General features: G+C 46.3%; 1 protein-coding gene across 1 annotated transcript in view; it reads right to left on the bottom strand.

The window, feature by feature from the left end:
• Positions 1-17,032, bottom strand: part of LOC8038634 (filamin-A) — a 92,507-nt gene that overhangs the window by 1,844 nt on the left and 73,631 nt on the right. The window contains exons 23-31 of the mRNA XM_029979107.4: positions 16,571-16,933; positions 15,301-15,582; positions 14,363-14,629; positions 12,085-12,222; positions 11,242-11,487; positions 9,997-10,167; positions 7,766-7,981; positions 7,007-7,036; positions 6,706-6,903 (exon numbers count right to left, since the gene is read on the bottom strand). Of these exons, the coding sequence (XP_029834967.3) occupies positions 6,706-6,903; positions 7,007-7,036; positions 7,766-7,981; positions 9,997-10,167; positions 11,242-11,487; positions 12,085-12,222; positions 14,363-14,629; positions 15,301-15,582; positions 16,571-16,933 (1,911 nt within the window). The remainder of the gene's footprint in view (positions 1-6,705; positions 6,904-7,006; positions 7,037-7,765; positions 7,982-9,996; positions 10,168-11,241; positions 11,488-12,084; positions 12,223-14,362; positions 14,630-15,300; positions 15,583-16,570; positions 16,934-17,032) is intronic.

Here is a 17,032-nt window from a genome sequence, read left to right as displayed (position 1 = left end):
CTTGCTTGGTGATGGGGGCTGGGAAAGAACGCCTGTGGCGACCGACAGCCTTGTTAAACTCGTAATGGAATGACGAAGACCCAGACGGCAACCTTTTCTTAGGGGAAAGCATTCAAATGATTGTGCCACGTTTTAATAACGGTCTAAATATGTGCGGTGATTTTACGGAGAAGTAGCTGGAGTATGTATCTACATCCCCTTCAAAGATTTTTCATCATTCTTTTTTTTTTTTGTTTAGTTTATTGTAACTTGGGGGGGGGGGGGGGGGGGGGGGGAACAGCCTTCGTATTACGAACTGGTCGGCTGCGAGTCGGCACCCCTGTCTCTGCGCCACGTCCCAGCGCCACGTGTATTCTGCGCAACCTGCTGGGAGGCGCTCACTAAAGATAGGAGCTCGGCAGCATACGTGGCACGCGAGCTTCGATCCTGCCAAGCGCGCACGCTGCCACACTGTCCTCAACAAAATTTATGAGAACCCAACTACGTAGTGACGACACATGTAAGGGAAGCATGTTCATAAAAAAAGAAACATCAATACGACACAAAAATGAAAGCGAGGCAGCAGAGACGGCGCGGGGAGGCCACGGGTCGAATCTCTTCGCACGTTGTCGTTTTACTCTTTCGTACTTTGGAGAGCAATTATACTTGCGCAGCTGCAGCAGCTTGTCGGTGATATAAAATTTGAAAGGAAATGGCATACGTATAAACGGGGAGTGCACGAAACAAGAAAAAGCTTGCGTTGCGTTTTTCTTCTTGTAGTTGGAATCGAAGGTAGGGGCGCTGTTTCGACATTTCAGTACTCGGTTTAGAACCCGACCTTACTTATAACAATACGCTCCCTGCCCAGAAACTCTTCACGGAGTTGCCTGCGGCGTGACATCTGTTGCAACATGGCGAAGCTAAATGCCGAAGCTAAATCCATGCCGAAGCAAGCATTGTGAAAAAAGGTAATACAAACAAAGAAAGGGAACTACGCTAATACTCGTCAACCGGCAAGGGGGATAAAGAATTTGAGCGCTTAAATATACTATAATTAAAAAAAAAAAACTCAATTTGATAAGCTTAGTCCGAAATGTTACCGGAATAACAGAAAATTAAATTAAACGAACAAAGGATCCCTCAGCAATATGCAACCGGCTGGCTAGAGTATTTCGCTATACATCGCAGTTCCGCGAGCAGTTAGCTCTAAAATAATTTAAGGATCATAATAACCACTCGGTCACGTCAGTCACGGAAACGTCTTGATAGAATGCAAGCGCTCACGCAGAACCTAATTTTTCAGGGCAGCGCTCGGTAGCGTTTCGTGCCAAGCAGATATCGCGTTTTGAACATTTCCGTTTCAGTTCGCAACAATCGACTTTTCAAAGAGTATTTTTTCGCGTGCGCGGGTCCCTCTACGCAGCGGCGTAAACTCAAACTACGGTCGGCGTTTGGAAGGGGAGTTGTACCACCTTTCCTGCCTCCTCTGCGATTCGGACGACTCAGTTGGGTTGCGGGGGAGGCAGGAGAGGTAGCGTAGGTCTCCTGCCGAATGCCAATCGCACTTTGAATTTTCACCGCTTGGTGTCGTCTGGAAGTTAAAAAGATCCATTGTTCGACTCGGTAACCGCGGCCTAGCACACACAAGCACAAAAAGGGAAGGCGAGGCCAACAACGAAGGGCACGCTCGACTTGCACAGCAGTGGCACAAAGGACAAAGGAAAAAAGAGAAGTGCTTGAAAAGCTTGAGGGGAAGGGGGGGGGGGGGGGGTTGCGGTTTCCCGCAGTAGTTTCTTGCGAAATGTACTCTGTTTTCCAAAGAATGCCGAAGGACACGTCAAAAGGGGGTTTCCATAAAAATTATACAAAAACCAAACAAACAGTGCAGTGGGTTTTAGGAGGAACTGGGGAGTGCTTCATATTGACGTGGTTCCGTCGCAACAACTAAAGTTTAATAATAATGTTTAACGTGAAAAAGAATTGAAGACAAATTGCGTTTTTTGCGTCGTAAAATGAACAGCGTATCGCCGAATACACAGACTCTGTCTAAAGATAGCGCTAGAGGTTGAGATAAGATGTTGAAGTTTTGAAACTTGACGGTAACTTATTCGAACGTTAGAAGGACTTTTCTGAAATATACAGTTAAAACAAAATGATGGCCCATGGAACCCGCAAATAGACATGGAGACGAATAGCGTCAGCTGCCGTAAACGGACGCTTATTTCTACATTAAAATGTAAAATTATCGCTTTTAGCTTTCGAACCATGTAACTTAAAGTTCTGAATCTTCGCCACCTTGTCCCACTGGCTACCACTGCATTTGGGTCGAGTCAAAGTTGTCGGCAATCTGACAATCCTTTTTTTTTTTCCTGTGCAAAGAACATTGTTTTTTTGTTTGTTTTTCTTTCTTTTTTTTAGTCGCAACCCAGTGGTTGTTATGCAGCGTCGCATGCATGTAATGCAGTAACACACACACACACACAAAATATAATAAAGAGAAAAAATAAACACTGCGATGTGGTTTTGTACAATCGTCAGTTTGACAAATTCTGTCGCACGCTCCACGAGAGACAAAGGACAAAAGAAAAATAATAAAAAAGTGAGTATAGAAAGCGTTACAAATTTACGCAGTTCCGAGACATATCGGCAGGCGGACTTCCCCGCGAACGCTTCTACGTAGTGGGGAAGTACGCTTCGGCGAACACGCCTTGATCACTATTGTCTCCAACTCTTGTTGACCATCCAACTCCTGTTGACGGACAACCTGTTTCTTGGTGTTCGCCGTCTTATCCAGTTTACACGATGAAAAACTTAATATTAGTACAAAACACATATAAACGAGAAAGCTGTTTTTGAAAATAAAACTGGTGACAAAAAAAAAAAAAAAAATCACTAAGACTAGAGGTAGAAGCCGGCAGCTGAAGAAAGAAGATTGAGCGAAAGTGTCGCAATGAACTGTTTCTAATATAACAAATGTACTATATGAAATTTGTTTCGTATGACCTTTGATATTGAAGTGAAGTATCCCTCAAAATTTCAGTTTATTTTTTCTTGACATTTAAAGTTCAATTCAGATTTCGAGGAGCCCCCGATCTAGACAATACATAACCGACTTTTCACGCTGGTCGTGAAGACTTTATTAACAGTTACCATAAAAAGCTTTAAAAATCTTGCAAGGAAAAACAAAACAAACTTGATAGCGGTTTGGGTAAAAAAAAAATCTACAAATGACTGACTTTTTTTGTTTTTTTGTTTTGCGCGCGGGTTTGATCTTTAGAGGTCACAAGTTCGGATGCACAGGTGTCAAAGTTGTCAGTTTCAATTCTGAACTAGCCGGCATGGGGAAGATACAAAATGACTGAATGGACAATTGAATGGCGCTGGAATCGCGACATTCTATACTAGGCCGTTCAGAACGCAACAATTGCAAACTTTGGCAAAAAAAAAAAAAATATATATATATATATATATAAGAAGAAACCTTTGCATCCATGTCGCAGACGCCTGCATGCGTGGGCCTCCAGTTTGGATGCCATACGTTTCTTCGTAATAGACCCTTTTTCGAAGTCAGTATATCCTGCCTGTCCAGAGTCAAACACTGAAGCCGCTGTCCCGCTGCCCATCCATTATGCAGAAAAGACACGGTGTTCGTGGCGGACAGGATGACATGATCATCTGTTTGCAGGCCTCAAGAAGGTTCGAGGTATGGCTGCGTCATACATGTCTGCCAACATGTCTTCTGCAGACATTGTATTTTGTATGACCAACGCGACAGAAACAAAATACTGTACTTTGGAAGATGTTTTAGCAATGTTACTTCGGCTTGCAGACACAGCTTCTCCGCACCAGAACAAGAGAGAACGTCTTCGAGAGCATGGGTGTAGGAAGCGGAGAATGTATTATGGCCATGTGTTTCTTGCACGTCGCCCGCAGCGTACGTCGCTTGTACGTACAAAGTTAAAATTAACATAAACATTTTTTTTTTGCCTCGCGGACGACACAATATTAATGACCTCCTCCATGTCTGTGCTCTTCTTTTCTTTTTTTCAGTCACATTCCGGGATGTATGTGGCAAGCAAAAATTTAAAACTTTCGAACCTCCCACGGTTACTTTATTGGAGCATAATAACGTATAGTACCAGTCGTTGCCGTCAGTCTTACGGCTACCAAGAAGTAGCAAGTTTCGTTGTTTCAGAAGGGTCAGTTACGAATGACCGTCATCGAGCAAACGTTATTTCTTAAGATAATCTCTTACTGTGTGATCCTTGGATAGCGGGGCAACCGAGACGCGTAAACAAGAAGGCGCGACAATTTTTTTTGTAGTGTCAATTTTTTTTAATAAATAAAAACGCATCATGTACAACAACCTCGCACTTGTTTTGAAGTCATATTCAGCAGCCGAACCCCTCCCCCCCCCCCCCCCCCCTCCCCCCCAACCATCTGGCGTAGACAAGCGCACAGGCGTGTGGCGCGACCGTGTTCTCTCTAAATTTTGCGAGAAGCGCGGTTTAAAAATACAGCGAGCCACACAGATGCGCCTCCGGGAACAGTGTCGACGCGCTGCGGGGACGTCGATCGCCCGACGCAAAAATAACTCGCAGATGGTCCCCGAACGCGAGGAGCACACGTCGTCTCGACTCGGATCGTCGCGTGGCTTCTAGAGACTAATTTGACCAGCTTGGTGGCGGAGTCGAAGTCGACTCGACGCGGGAGCGACCCCCGCAAACACTATATATATTGGTTTGGTTTCGGTTGTCGACAGTAACTTAGCGATTTTGGGGGCGCGCCAAGCGTCTGGCAACCGTTGAGCGACAAACGAGGCGAGCCGTCGAACTGACGGCTGTAACAATGCCAGCGGCCAGACGAAGAGGATTTCACAGAGCTGCCAACTGGGCGAACTACAAAGATTTCTCTCCGCATGGTTACCGGCGTGCGCGGCCAAAAACTTCGCGACTTCGCCTTGATCTGCTTTTCCCGATTGGAAGTTTGACAAGTGGCGCCATCTTATGGGGAATTTTTGCAACTCTGAGACGGCCCGCGGCCGCGATCGTTGGACCCGACCTCGAGCTCGAATCTCCGAGTGCCGTTCCGAACTGCGACGCAGCGCTCGTGTAGAATCGCTCGGTGACATGGCCTTCCTAAATTTGCCCTTTTTGGCCACCAGCCGTTCTGACTAGCAGCCGACCGAGGCTTCACGGGATTCATTTTGCTTTCATAGGCGGAAATAATAGCAATGCCAGAATGTCAAGTTCGAGGGTGTTAGCTTAAGAATGAGGAAACTCCAAGCTTCCATCGTGCGTTTCAGGGTGGAAGCTTGTAGTCACTGCGTCCTTAAACCGACATCGTCAGAGTTGACGGTCTGACGTTCTTCGTATTTTAATTAATGAAAGTAGAATTAATTCTACTCGAGACGTCATAGTTAGCTTTTGGCCGATCGTGGATGGCCGACCACGGCAACGCTTTTGGTCGCGCACGTCGCCGATACCTCTTAGAACTAGGAAGGGCGCGAACTTTGATCGAACCTGAGACTCGACTGGTTCGCCGACTCTTCAAACTTTTCGGCAAAATTCGACCTAATTCGACTTTCGAAAAGTGTTGCAGAACTTCGACGCAGAGATTCAAATTTCGGGAAAACTGATCTATATAGAAGCTTAGTTTAAATTTTGGAGAAGGATTATCAATATTTACTCAATATAAAAGCGAACGTGTGTTCTTTTAATTATATAGTTAGTTGGTTACCCTCCCTCGCCCGGTGGCGTCAGCTCATTCCCCCTTTTCGCATATGTTGATAATTGTCAAATTTCAGTCTCAAGCTTTCGTCAAACTTATAATAATATTAAAAAAAAAAAATTTGCTTGGGGGGGGGGGAAGGGGAGGGAGGGTTTTTTTTTTCGAATAAAGACACTAAGTAAGCCATGCTCCAGAGTAACAACATTCCAGCCATCTTGGTGTTTAATATCATTATTGCCAATTGCTTCAAGCTTTGTTTGAAATAGCAGGAAACGCTTTTCCGTCCTCCAAAAACGTTAAAACAGTCCTCGTCAGAGCAATACGATATGACCCGAGCTTCCTGACAGCGCCTTTTCGAACCGTAACGGTCGAAAATCGCTCCCACTCTGCACTAAACACACACACACACACAAAAGCGCCCATTAAAAGAAAAAAAATAAATAAAGATCGGGGAATGGAGTGCCGATATTCTGAGGGTAGCTTAGTTTGGTGGCTCTAGGTGAGAATACAACTTAAATGTATGGTGCCCGGAATGCGACTCCGACTGGTATATTTACTGCGTCCAAAAAAGTGGTCCCTCCATTTCCGCTTGTTGACGTCATAAAAGTGCCATGCTGTCGCCGGCTGCGACCCTGGCAGTGCCACAGCAGCGGTGGTGGAAGTAGCAGACGCCAGTTCTGTTGCGGATCGTTCTTCATTTTGACAATCCACAGCTCCAAAGCTTCAACAGCCAGAAGAGAGGACGCCGCGACGGTAGCGACACTTGCGTTTCATATCTTTTTTTCTTGTTTTTTGTTTTGTTCTTTACGTATACGCCCAATCGTTACTATCGCGACATCCGACAACACGACACTCCGGCTGTGGTAACGTCATTGGTTGCCAGTTCGGTACGACCTTCGATGCATGGGTGGAACAGGACGCTAAATACACCGGCCGGAGACGCGTTCCAGGCAGCGCACCCAAAGGTTACGATGCCAATGCTTATATAAGTCTCACCGGCGTCCAGACAGTTGACCGTGAAGGTGTTCTGCTTGTTGAGCACGGCCCGCTTTAGACCCAGGCCCTTGCTGGTAACCTTGCCGGCGTTGGAGCGGAACTTGGGCAGGTGGTCGGCCTTCTGGACGGCCTGCTTGACCACCGTGTCAACCGTCATCGAGGACGTCTCGGGCGCAGTCGGAGGGGCGATGGACAGCCCTGCGGGGCGGTAGACAATGGCAAGAGGACGTGAACCGAAATGTCCGCAACCACGAAGCGACGGATAATTGGGCCAAACGGACCGAGTCCATCGTTCACTCACGTTTTCCACCTTCAGTCCGAGTGACGTTGCCTGTGGGATAAAAAAAAGAATATCAGTACGAGTGGCTACACGCACAACATTTTGGCGAAGTATCTATGCAAGTTGGTAATGATTCGACAATGACGTCTCCAAAGACGATCGGTATGTAGTTAAACACGAGGTCTTTACTATTCGCCATTTTATGGTCTTCATTTCTCGACCCTCTATGGTCTTTACCATTTGCCTTTCTATAAAGTGGACGGCAAATGAGCTGGGAGCCGTAGAAAAACAAAAATGCCTAGAAAGTAATACTGTAGACCAGTTTTCAAAAATCGATTAGTTGAACTGTTATAGGCAACCTATTGTCAAATGGCCAGTCCGGATAGGGATACATGGGTGCGTGCATTCTTAAAAAAAAAAAAAAAAAACAACAACAACAACAACATCCGCTTTCACAGTAAGATGTCAGATCGACCGTAGTCCAATGACCACGCGGCTCTGATTCAGTTTAAAAAATATATTTGGCTGAAAGTAATTCCAAACCAAATAATTCTTTCTTTTAAGCTTCAGGCTTTTATGTTTCACGAGATGTTTAAAAAACACATTAATCTTGAGATGTTTCGGGCTGACTAATAAACTTAGCACTACAGAGCATACGAACACTGCCAGGAGGCAACACAAGCGGCAATTACCAAGTACGAACTTCTTCACCTCTTTATTAAGTCTGAGATTCCTAGAATGCACCTCGTTTGTAAGCCAGTTGGTGATTCTTTCACGCACCTGTACAGTTGACGCGGAATGGACTGCCGGCGATGTGGTAGCCGTTGAACTTGACGGTGACGAAGTACTCCCCGGGTGCCAGGGGCGTGTAGCGCACCTTGTAGCCTTCTTCCACCTCGGTGCAGTCCATGTTCACCTTGGTCGGGCCGTCAATGGTGACGGCCAACGAGCCGGCGCCCGCGTTGCACGTGTCTACGATGAAGTCCGTCTTGGTGCCTGTCGACCCGGAAGCATCGTCAACACAGCGATCCATGTGCCGGTGGTTACTTACTTATAAGTTTTATAATAGAAAAATATCAATGACGTTAGCCTTTTTCTAATCTGAATTACAAAATTTTAGAAGATTTATTTTTGCCTTAGAACTGTACTGGTATCGATAGCTCATACTTCCATTGCTAACTATACTTCGAGGAGCGTGGCCTCGGAGCCACTGGGCTCGCGGAAACGCGAAGATGATCTGCTAAAAGATTTCTACTTCATAAACCTGAAGTAAGAAAATAGCATTGCTCGCCCTCTCTTCAAGGGAACGTTCCTACTAAGTTAAATAGTTTGGCAGACATCGCAAAAAAAAAAAAAATCCTTAGAACAGTAATTGATGTCCTATTGAAATCTGACTTGTACCGTACGCATTACAAGTAATCAAATTACTTGTAATCGATTACTTTTTTGGAGTAATTTTGTAATCAGTTGATTACTTTTATTAGGCAGTAATCACAAGAGTAATCTGATTACTTTCTGAAGTAATAAAAATTACTTCTAACCGTTACTATTTTTCCACGCCCCCCCCCCCCCCCCCCCCTGCACACACCTTTTTTTTTTTCTTGAAATGACAAAAATAAAATTTGCTTCTTTTTTCGAACGAAAAAAAAAAAAAACGAGGTCAACCCCTTTGTATGTAAAATTTCTGTAAAATGTCCGTTTTTTTTTTCGAGCTGGGATTGTGATTGGGAAGCCCCAGTGCGTGTGACAAAGGCCACTCAGGGCGAAGTTTGAGGGAGCAGAATGTAGCTTTGTAAGTCCTTCGTCCAAACTAGCCCTCTCACGCACACACACAGAAATAAAAAAAATAAAAACAATCCTGTTTACGGCACCTACTCGCAGCCCGTAGGAGAACCAGAACCGAAGAATGTCTAAAGCGGATGTAAAATATAACAAAGCAAGTTCAAATATTTCCCTATTTCCCCTACGTGGCCTTTGTGACAAGCAAGGTTTCGAGTTGAGAAGTTGTCGGGGCAATCTCTTCCCCTAATGGATACTACACATGTTCCGTTTCAAATCTTGGAGCTGCTGCTCTTTTGTTTAACATGCGAGTTCATCCACATGTGAATAATAATATGAGCGACGCAAACTTTGAGCGACAGCTCCCCCCCCCCCCTACCCACACACACACACGCACACTGGCGAACGCCCAAATCATTAAACTTCTTCAAGCGAATTCTATGCTTGTGTCCGCATTGTGAAGGTGCAACGACCACGAAGAAGGAACCGTTTTTTCTTCTTCAATACTTGTGAAAATGTGAAATTTAGGTTGGGAGCAGTTCAAGCGCTAAAGATGTAAGTCTTCGTACAATAAAGTAATCGGAAAAGTAACGGTTACTTCTTAAAGTAATGTCCGATTACTTTTGCTGTCGAGTAATAAAGTAATCTAATCGAATACTTTTTAGTCAAGGGTAATAGTAATTGTAATCGATTACTTTTTTTTAGTAACGTGTACAAGACTGAGTTGAAATACAACCTCTGAATTTTAGTTCAATTATACTCCTAGTCGTTGCCGATAGAAGCCACAAGATATCAAGTGAGTGCAAATCATGAAGCGAGCGTGTGGCGTAATCTCATTGGGACCGGTCAATGACCGCAGTACCTAAGCCTACAAAGGCGCTGTTTGCCAATGACATTACTGTTGCTCCTTGACTTAGACATAGTTGCGGCGAACCGCTATAATAAAGACAGTAACGGGATCAGAGACAGTATTCAATTCCATCAAACTTTCGAACTTTGTAATCTACATTTGACGTAAAATAAACGTATCGAGCTTAAGAAGAAAAATAGTTTTCGACAATCATTGTTACTGTTTTGTCCTGACACGATACATCTATAGCTTTGATGAGTGAAATATATGCGAGCACCATGCGTATTTATCCATTCTTACTTTCTAAAATTATCAGAGTCGTTTGAAAAATGTATTCTTTCTATCTTTTTCAACGAATGATATTCCAGTTGTGACGGCGTACCGCTCTTGGCGTCTCTGAGTCCCGGTCCGTAGGCGTGGACTGCGGCGGGGTCGGCGTCGTCCTTGCCGATGCGGACTCTGAAGGGACTCGCCGGGATGTGGACGCCGTTGAAGCGAATGTGGATCTGGTGGATGCCGTTCTCGCGGGGCACGAAGCGCAGTGCCCACTGGTCTGCGAGGGGAGGAACCGAAGTCACGTCATGGACTCACCAAGGTTCTCTTTCAGCCGGTTATGTGCCTTGCAGTGACGAGTAGTGATCGACATGCAGTGCGGAAACTAAATCAGGCTGCAAAACAGGCCTCACTCCCCTGTGACACTTTCCTATGGTAATAGTATAGAATAGTATAATAGTATCGTAGTGAAGTGTAAGTAAAGCCAGAGCCCTTGTAAAGCTCTTTTGTTATCCCTTCCTGGTTATCAAAGTACAAGGTGGGTTCACTCACCCTGTACTTTCGCGAACATGCGCGGACACACGAGCATGTGTAAAAAGATTGGAGTTTAAGAGTCGACAACCGAACGTGCTATTTTTACGTCCAAACTTTTGTTTGATGGGAATGTTAAAAAAATAGCGAAAGTTGATAGCCTCATAAAGATGGTCTCGCCAAATGGGGGTCCTCTTTGCAGCAAGGAACCATCCTAGGTAGGGTTCCTATGGGAATGTGACGGTGCCTCCGGTATGGGCGTAGCCGTAACCTTTTTAATGCCTTCCTTTCATTCCGTTAGCGTCACTTCATCGTTGTGATCGCTGGGCAGGTTACCGACCTTCTAAACACCACACTGTACATGTCCCCAAAGTAGGCTTTGTGTGAATTAGTTGTTGCCCATTTCAGTAACTGGACATCTCGGCGAGGCAAGACGAAGGTGCAGTTATGGCGGCGCCAATCTGGTGCGCGCTAAAAGCGTCTATACGGGTTGTTGGTTACGCGTTGTTTTCAAACGAAAAACTCCTCACTGCCAGCCGTTTTGCGGCAGCCGAGCAAGCGATATTGAAATCTGCCAAGCCTAATAGAAATAACAGAGAAAATGCGGTCGAACTGGTGAACTTTCAACAACTTGAAAACCAAAGACCTAGGAACAAAAAGTGGACAAACACAAACAGGTCTCAACAGTTGTGTGTGTTGTCCACTTCTTTGTTCCTAAGTCTCGGATTTTCAAGATGGCTCCAAGCCTGTTTTCAAACTTGTAGTCGCTTTAGAACGATCATCCGAATTCGGAGGAACGTTCGAGAGCAACGGAGACACTTACCGTCGTCCAGTGGCGCCACGAAGCAGTCGTCCTCGTGACCGCTGGGCGATACCACCTTGCCGTCTAGGTTACCCCTGGCCCCGTTCATGGAGATAGTGAAGGCCACCGGCTTGTTGGTCTGCATGTTCTCCGCCACGCTGCCCAGCTCGATCTTGCTGGCGTCGCCCGCCTGGGGCATCACGTACACCTTGAACGGGCTGTCCGGGATGTGCTGGTCGTTGAACTTGATGCCCACGCGGTACTCGCCTGCCACACGACAAGGAGATATCTTTCGCTCGCGTTCTTTGCAGAAAAGCTCTGAGGACAACGTAAAGCACGCTTTGCAAAAAAAAAAAAAAAAAAAAAAAATTTTGGAGGAGTACTTTGGGGCCGTTTATATTTGACAGATTCAGCTCTTGGGACTTTTGAGATATAATAATTTTCGAAAAGATTGGCTCTCACTTTGGCAGTTTTCAAAGGCGTTTTAAATGCGTAACGTTTATATCCTAAGACCTCTTCGCATTCCTACTTTTCGGGCACAGTAAGGAGGCCACTCAAGGGCACAGTGCGAGGGCTTTGTGAATACATAAAGCCATCGAAGTGTGTCACATAACGCTGACGTCGTGTGACGTCCCAGTGCCAAGTGCCGTCATAGTTTTACGTGGCGTCATGATGTCATGTGACATTATCGAAGCATATGCCAGGGACACAAAATCACTGAGGCTGGCCCTGTAAATGCTATGTATATAAAACAGTCACAATGAAGAACTCTGTCATTCGCTCGCCGCCATCACTCCGTGGAACAATACTAAGAGGCTCGAAATACGGGAAGCAAACGATGAACGGTTCTTAGGGTTTACTCACCGGGATCCTTGACTTTGTAAGTCACGTAGCAGGAGCCGTCTTTGCGGTCCTTGAAGTCGATCTGTGCCTTGGAGGGTCCTTCGACTGACAAGGACAGGCTGCCGGCACCAGCCTCCCGGGTCCAAACGTTGAACTCGCCTGCATATTTTTTTTTTTTTTTTGCATCGTTGATTTAAGCGTTTTTCGCCATCAGGGAAAATAGAAGAGACTAATTTGGCGGTACTGACAATAATGGCCCGGTAATCGACTCGCCACATCAGTGCTGCTGTTATTAATTTAAATTTAATTAATTTTGTATGCGTCAGTTAACGCCTATACCTCGTCTCACCTTATCATGGACTATTGTTAGCCGCAAATGATATTGGCGGCGAGATGTTTTGGTGGCGCCCTCGTATATTTACTCTCGTGACGTCATTACCTTGCGAACAACAAGTTCGATGGCGTTTTTAATGAGTATGGTGGAAGCTTGAAATTATAGCGCTCTGAAACCAACGCTGCCAAAACCGTCAAAATTGAAGTTCTTCCATTACTCTTACTTCCGTCGATGAGAAATCCTTTGCCGAGGTCATAGTCAGCATTCGGCCAACCTTGAAAGGCCGATCACAGCGACGCTTTTGGTCGCTCACGTCGCTAATAAGCGCAAACTACTTGCTTTGGATGAAGCCTCGGCGCTTGCACAGCCTTCGCAGTTAGTCCATTGTACGGTGAGACCACGGCCACTCGATCCCCTTGAGTCCTAATCGAGTGGCCGTGGTGAGACGAAGCATAGTATCTGACAATTGCCCCCCCCCCCCCCCCCCCCCCCGCCCCCTACCAACAATAAAAATTGCCTAAGTTCTCTGAAACAACTGCCCCTTCTTTCGTGCATTTAAAATGCTCCTCTCGATGCGCTGTTTTAAAACTTGCATCTCAGATAGTACTCGCATTTTCTATCAGTAGCTCTTGTATTACTCATTTTTTGTCCGGCATGTTATTTGATTTTTCCTTTCATGGATAAATATTCAGCCTCTCCAGTTAAAATATCCCCTCTCAAATAATGACTCGTTCCTACCCCTGCGAATCAAAAGTGTGGCTCTGCGTGCGTTCTTGCAGATAGCATTACAAACCTCGGTGACAGTCTGCAGAGAGTTATAAAAGCTATGCTATAATAAACTATAACAGAGGTATGTCATAACTAAGGTCTATAACGAAAGTGTGAACTATAACAAAGGTCTCCCATGAATAACGTACACTATAACAAATGTCTGCCGTGACTACGGTATGCTGTAACCAAGATCTATACTGGTTTACCGTAACAAGGGTACACTATAACAAAGCTCTATCATTACTATGTTATGCTGTAACAAAGAAATATATAATACGTATAAGATGTTCACCATAACTGGAGTTTGCTATACGGAAGAAATATTTTATAACAAACGCCTACCATAATTAAGGTATACCACAACAAAGACATATTATAACACTTATCTACCTAATTGAGGTATACCATAACAAAGGCATTTCACAGCTAATGCATACTATAGCAAAGCTACCTCATAGCTAAGCTATCCTATAACAAAGGCACATTATAACAAAAGTCTATCATGACTAATATATGTTATAACAAAGAAATATAATAGGTATCAATTCCTACCATAATTGGGGTTTGCTATAAGAAAGATTCTGCAGCAAAAATCTATCATAACTAAGGTAAACTATAACAAAGGTATACTATAGCACTTATCTATCTCACTGATCTATGGGCGACTCCAGAGAAATCGATGCCGCGTAGCGGCAACGCCGAGAAGCTCAAGAGAGTAGGTAGTTTCGACTCTGTCGTCTGCTATCGTACCTTGGTTCTCGTAGGCAGCATAGAAACAAACATCATTCCCAGTGATTATTTTTATGCTTCCGCCGTGTCATTTTTACGTACTGACTTGAAGAAGGTTTCTACCGTCGAAAAATCGCTTTGCTTTCATATGTAACACCGATTTTACTCTGCAGTGCAAGAAATTTATGGTGGTCCAAGTGCTGAACGACGAAAACAACCTCCTTTCGTCCGCCATTTTGCCTGACTAGCGCGCACCCTATAGTTCCCTGGAGTCGCGAATACCATAACAAAAGTATTTCACAGCTAATCTATACAATGACAAAGCTATTTCGTAAAACGCACCCTATAACAAAGTTTTGGCTATGACGAGGGTCTATCTAACTGAGGTATATTGAGGCATGTCAAAGGTATACTAAGAGAATGGTATGCTAAGGCATAGGGTCCCCTAAAAGAATGTGTACGCACAGGAGTCTCCGGCGATGCCGCGCTCGAGGCCGGGCCCGCCGGCGTGGACGCGGTGCGCGCCGTGGTCTCGGAAGGGCCCCACGGTGAACTGGAACGGCGAACCCGGGATGTGGATGTCCTTGTGGCGAACGCTGACCGTGTGCACGCCGGACTCCTTGGGCACAAAGTGCACGGCGTACTGGCAGTCGTCCAAGTCCGCAATCTCGGCGTCCTCAGAACTGCCCGACGGGGACGTCACGCGCGCCGCCATGTCAAACCCGCTAGTGCCTGGAAAGGTGTACGTGTCAGGTCACGGTGCCTGAGATCCACGCTAAGTGTGAAACAGTTAACCGCGACATAAACCTACCCGAGACACGGGTAGGTTTACCATGTCTCGGGGGGTCTCGGATATTTGAGGGGTGAGGGAAATCAGCGCCGCAGCTGAGTGTGAAGACCTTTCACTTTCCCGTGCCATTTAGTTTCGGCTTCAAAGTTTTCCTAATTCTTTATTACCCTAGTTACACGAGCACCCTTAACCGCATTTAAGTGTGACTGAGGTCAGGCTTAACTGCGGTTAAGGGCGCCCGACGGGTATCCTAAACCACAGTTACGCTAGTCACTGCCAGCAATGGCCTTGGCCTTGGCCGCGGTAATTATGTCTGACTTTAGTCACACTTAGCTGCGGTTAAGGGTGTCCGTGTAACTAGGGTATTAAACCTTAAAGAATAGAGGGGTGGAGGTTTTCTACCATAAAAGGTGCTCCACCTGCATGAGCATGCACGCCGAACCTTCCAATCTCAAGGCTTTCACACTCCGTCCACCGTTTACCGAGCTTAGGTGAAATAGAGCGTAGCTCTCTGGTCTTTATCGCAATTCACGTGAAGATCAGATTTCATGGTCAATAATGAAACTATCACTAACTCTGTCAATGTTCACACAAAAGGAAAAAGTAGGCTTACCGGGCATCTTGAAGGTGAACTGACACTTGGAGCCGACCTCGGCCGTCGGGGCGGCTTCCCGCTGCTTCTTGATATTCTCGCGCTGGATGTTGGAGCCCTTGCCCGTCACTTTGACCGTGAACGGAGAGCCCTTGACGTGGTGGTCGGCGAACTTGAGGTTGACGATGTAGTAGCCGGGCTCCGTGGGCATGTAGCTCACTTTGAGCGTGCCATCCTCGTTGTCCTTGCACTGGATGTCCGCCTTGCTGGGGCCTTCCACTGAAAGGCTCAGGCCTCCGTAGCCTGCACAAGGATATATCGATTTCGCCTTAATGCTGAGGATCGACCGCATTACTGTACTCTAAGAAATCTGGAGCGTCTACTTTCCCACAAAGAAGCCGGGAGAACCAATCACTGCAATCTATGCGAAATAGTTCGACGAATGGCGGCGCTGATAATGTCTTTAGACTCCGAAAATAGTCAGACTTGTGACACTGAGCAGGGTGAAACATCATGCTCAGTGTCACAGTGAAAACTGATTTCTTTTTTTTTTGTCGAACTCCCTCGTAGATTGCAGCGATTGGCTCTCTGAAGTGTTTTGCGGGAAAGTAGACGCTACAAATTTCTTAAGTCGTAGAATTCTACACTAAATACTTTGCTCTTGAATTCATCTTAATCCGCCGAAATCCAATGGCCTTGGAGCCGACAGCTTTTGCGTAGTTAGAACGGCTGGACGCGTGCAGCCTTGGGGTTTTCCCTTTTGAAATGAGAGGGGTGGCCGCCACCATCTATCGCCGGGAAAACCCGTCGAGATAGTGGAGACAGCCGTCCCTCCTGTCTTGGCGAGTCCGGTATCTCGGTGCGTCGGCAGCAGCCCTTTCCTTCAACGCAGAGCGAAGGCGAGACAGCGTGGACAGCGTGTCGCAAATGCGTTCTCTCGGACTGCGGGATTTCAAACCCCTTGGGGTGGACTTTACACTGAAGGCGCACTGTCTAATGCAAATGTGCGAAGTCGAACATATACTTATATAGTCACTAAAAGAATGAGAACGGTAGGGCGTGCCTTTCCAAAGCCCAACCTCTTACACGCGCTCCATGCCTTCCGCCGTGCTTTGGCGGAGCGCCCAGGAGCACAAGACGCCTAAACGTTGCCGAAGGTAGAAAGCACGCGCTGGTGGCGGAATAACCTAAGCTCCTCCCTGCTGCTCTCACCTTGTCAGTATCAATAGTAAAGTATTTGATTATACCGACGCGAAATGACGTAGATTCAGAGAAAGAAGATGCCTCTTACCGGCCTCGCGGGTGTCGATGGAGAATTCGTTGCGCACTTGGGTGGCGCCTTCGGATAGGGCCTTGCCGGTCACCTTGACCTTAGACGCGTCGCCGATCTCCTGCGGCAGCACGTTGATCTTGAAGGGGCTGCCCGTGATGTGGGTGCCAACGCGCTTCACGTTGATCAGGTGCTCGCCGGTCTCACGGGGCGTGAACGAGATACCCAAGTGACCGTTGGGTAGCTTCTTGAGGAAGCAAGGTTCCTCCAGGCCGGAGGGCGCCACGATGCTGGCGTTGAGGTTCTTCACGTCCTTCTCCTGGACCTTGAGAGACACCTCGCTTGAGTGGCCCACAGAGATCTGGTTGCGCTTGCGGCCTTCGCCTGATTGGGAAGGAACGCGGAATAAAGACCCGTCATGGACCTCAGTTATTGCGACACAATAGCAAAAACAAAAGGAAGAATTGTTGGTTGGTCCAACAG

Source organism: Ixodes scapularis, unplaced genomic scaffold (assembly GCF_016920785.2).
Source record: "Ixodes scapularis isolate PalLabHiFi unplaced genomic scaffold, ASM1692078v2 PGA_scaffold2__306_contigs__length_199485367, whole genome shotgun sequence".
In the NCBI taxonomy this organism is placed as follows: domain Eukaryota; kingdom Metazoa; phylum Arthropoda; class Arachnida; order Ixodida; family Ixodidae; genus Ixodes; species Ixodes scapularis.
This window is presented reverse-complemented; position numbering and strand designations above follow the sequence as displayed.